The sequence below is a fragment of the Glycine max genome, chromosome 15 (assembly GCF_000004515.6).
Source record: "Glycine max cultivar Williams 82 chromosome 15, Glycine_max_v4.0, whole genome shotgun sequence".
Taxonomy (NCBI): Eukaryota; Viridiplantae; Streptophyta; class Magnoliopsida; order Fabales; family Fabaceae; genus Glycine; species Glycine max.
Window position 1 is genome coordinate 2,546,375 of NC_038251.2, and position 3,052 is coordinate 2,549,426.

Consider the following 3,052-nt stretch of genomic DNA (forward strand, 5'->3'; position numbering starts at 1 on the left):
CACAAACTCCTGTCTCTTAATACCTGTAAAAGTGAGCTTTTGAGCAGTGGTCATGATCATGACATTAATTTTTATGTACTATGGAATTGGGCCTTGCTATGAATTAATACAAATAAGGCAACTGAATTTGAATTCAATCATTAGATTAAGTTATCAACTGATCTAAATAACTTCCAAAGATTGCAGGATTTGAATTCAGAGATGGATCCAGAAAGATCAGTAGAGGACCAATTCTCCAAGCTGCATCCTTCCATGCCTGTAAACACCAGAATTGGAATAGTGGGTGCTGGTCCAAGTGGCTTATCAGCTGCTTATGCACTGGCCAGACTTGGTTACAATAATATCACTGTCTTGGAGAAGCATCATACAGTTGGTGGCATGTGTGAATCAGTAGAAATTGAAGGTATCCTAAATCTTAATATCACTCTCTAGCTGATCAAATTGACTATGAATTTTAATCATAATATATGTTTATGCAGGAAAAGTATATGATCTGGGTGGCCAGGTTTTGGCTGCAAGCAGTGCTCCTGTCATCTTTCACTTGGCAAAAGAGACAGGCTCTCCACTAGAAGAAATGGATTCCCACAAGCTTGCTGTTATTGACAGTTCCTCTGGAAAATACCGAGATGTTAAAGTTGCTGATGATTACGTATCTGTTATGACACTAACATTAGAAATCCAAGTTAGTATACTGTTTGTCTTTCATAGATATATATAAAGAAAGTTGCTTAGTATTATGAGTTGACAGATGAAAGATTAATGATTCTGATTCTACTTGTGCTACTAACAGGAAAAGGTGAAGAATTCTGGTCGTTTTGGGGTTCATGCTCTCAGTGAAGTTGCTTCAGACTTAGCTCCAGATTATCTTGAGCGTCATGGACTTAAATCTGTTCCTAAATCTGTGGCTTATGGTTACACTGCTTCAGGATATGGATTTATTCAAGACATGCCTTATGCTTACATTCATGAATTTACCAGAACTTCCATGGCCGGAAAAATTCGACGATTCAAAGGTGGATATACAAGTCTTTGGCAGAGGATTGCTGAATCACTTCCTATAAAACTTCATTATAACACTGAGGTGTTGGCAATCAGGCGGAACTCTGACAGTGTCACTGTTAATGTCAAGGGTTCAAATGAAATTGAAACTATGGAATATGATAAGATCATAATCTCTGGTAACTTTCCATTAAAGTATGGAAGAACTTATAAATCAGTGCCTTCAACTTGCTTAGGTATGTACACTTGTCACTGCTTCATATTTACATATTGTTTTTGTTTATAAATTTAATTAGAATATGTTAAATTAAAATACACTGATAGTGCAATTTACACTGTCGCCCAATCATGAATTGACATATAACAAACATTGTTAACTTTTGTAATACTACTAATTGTTATAAAATTCATATCTATGACAATTTCTAATTAGTTGATAGTCTAATTTTACGCTAACAGTGTATCAGAATCAAACTCTTTTCTTGTGACAGAGAATGAAACAGATGTAATGGATGTAAGTGAGCTTGAAAAGGATTTGTTCAGCAAAGTAGAAACAAATGACTACTACACAACAGTTTTAAAGATCAAAGGGCTGGAACATATGCCGGTTGGATTTTATTATTTTGGTGAATATATGGAAGATCCCAGCACAATTGGAAATCCAGTTGCCATGCAGAAATTTTATGCCGACAGTAACATATTCTTGTTCTGGTCCTATGGCAACTCTGCTGATATTAAGGGACCGACTGTCACTGAGCTTGCAATCAAATCAATAGAATCCATGGGGGGAGAAGTTGAGAATTTCATTCTTCAACGTCGCTTTAAGTATTTTCCTCATGTTAGCAGCCAAGGTATTTTTCCAGTAGTTTTCAAATTCCATTTTCCCATTTCAAGCTAGAATTCTAAATTTTGAAGTGTGAATGCAGATATGAGAAACGGATTCTATGAAAAGTTGGAGTCAGAGCTTCAAGGCTCAAGGAATACTTATTATGTTGGTGGACTTATGGCATTTGAGCTTACAGAGAGAAATTCATCTTATGCCATGGCTTTGATCTGCAAGAACTTTGCAAGTAGCAGTGATTTACCAGTGTTTCCTTACACTAAGGTAAACTAGCACTTATAACCATTCATTGATTTGAATAATCTAGATTTTACATACTTTGAGCAGTCATGTTTTCCAAATAGAGCTGCACTTACTAGAAGAGTGTCTTCTGCAGAGTTTGTTTCCCTTGCAAACTGAGATCCAGAAAAAGGAGCCTAAAGAGCTAGGTGAATTGCCTGGAGTGAAATTTCCCAATTTTCCTGCTTTGAATAGCTATTTAAAGCACTGGGGAACACATCCAGTCACTCAGAACAGAACTCTTTATACTTGGCTAAATGAAGGAGGGACGGTGGTTGACAAGAGGACATATGGAGAACAACATTTAAATGCTTCTTGCATTGCACATAAGCTCTTAACAAGCCAAAAGCCAGTTATCAAGCCTGGTGACAGGGTTCTCCTGGTCTATGTTCCTGGCCTCGATTTTGTTGATGCCTTCTTTGGATGTCTAAGAGCTAAAGTTTTGCCAGTCCCAGTTCTTCCCCCAGACCCCATGCAGAGAGGTGGACAAGCACTTATGAAAATTGAGAACATCACCAAGTCATGCGGCATAGTGGCAATTTTATCAACTGTATCTTATCATTCAGCAGTACGTGTAGGTCTAGTGAAAAGTTTAATCTCATTAACTGGAAAAAATGGGAAATCCACAGCTCAATGGCCAAAACTTCCGTGGCTGCACACCGATACTTGGGTCAATAACTCAAGAAATTCAGCTGTGGAAGATGTAGATGATCAATGTGAATCCCAGCCTGGTGATGTATGTTTCTTGCAGTTTACCTCAGGCTCAACTGGTGATGCTAAAGGAGTCATGATAACGCATGGAGGGCTCATTCACAATGTGAAGTTGATGAGAATTATATACAAGAGCACCTCAAGGACAGTGCTAGTGAGTTGGCTTCCTCAGTATCATGACATGGGGCTGATTGGAGGACTTTTTACAGCTCTTGTTAGTGG

The 3,052-nt window shown here is 37.9% G+C and overlaps 1 protein-coding gene across 1 annotated transcript; it reads left to right on the forward strand.

Moving 5' to 3' along the window:
• Positions 1–201: 201 nt before the first annotated feature.
• Positions 202–1,897, forward strand: LOC102661611 (L-amino-acid oxidase). Its single transcript, XM_026125748.1, has 4 exons — positions 202–403; positions 480–682; positions 791–1,235; positions 1,491–1,897. Exons 1-4 carry the CDS (start codon positions 202–204, stop codon positions 1,895–1,897), a joined length of 1,257 nt encoding a protein of 418 aa, XP_025981533.1.
• The last annotated feature ends 1,155 nt before the right edge of the window (positions 1,898–3,052 follow it).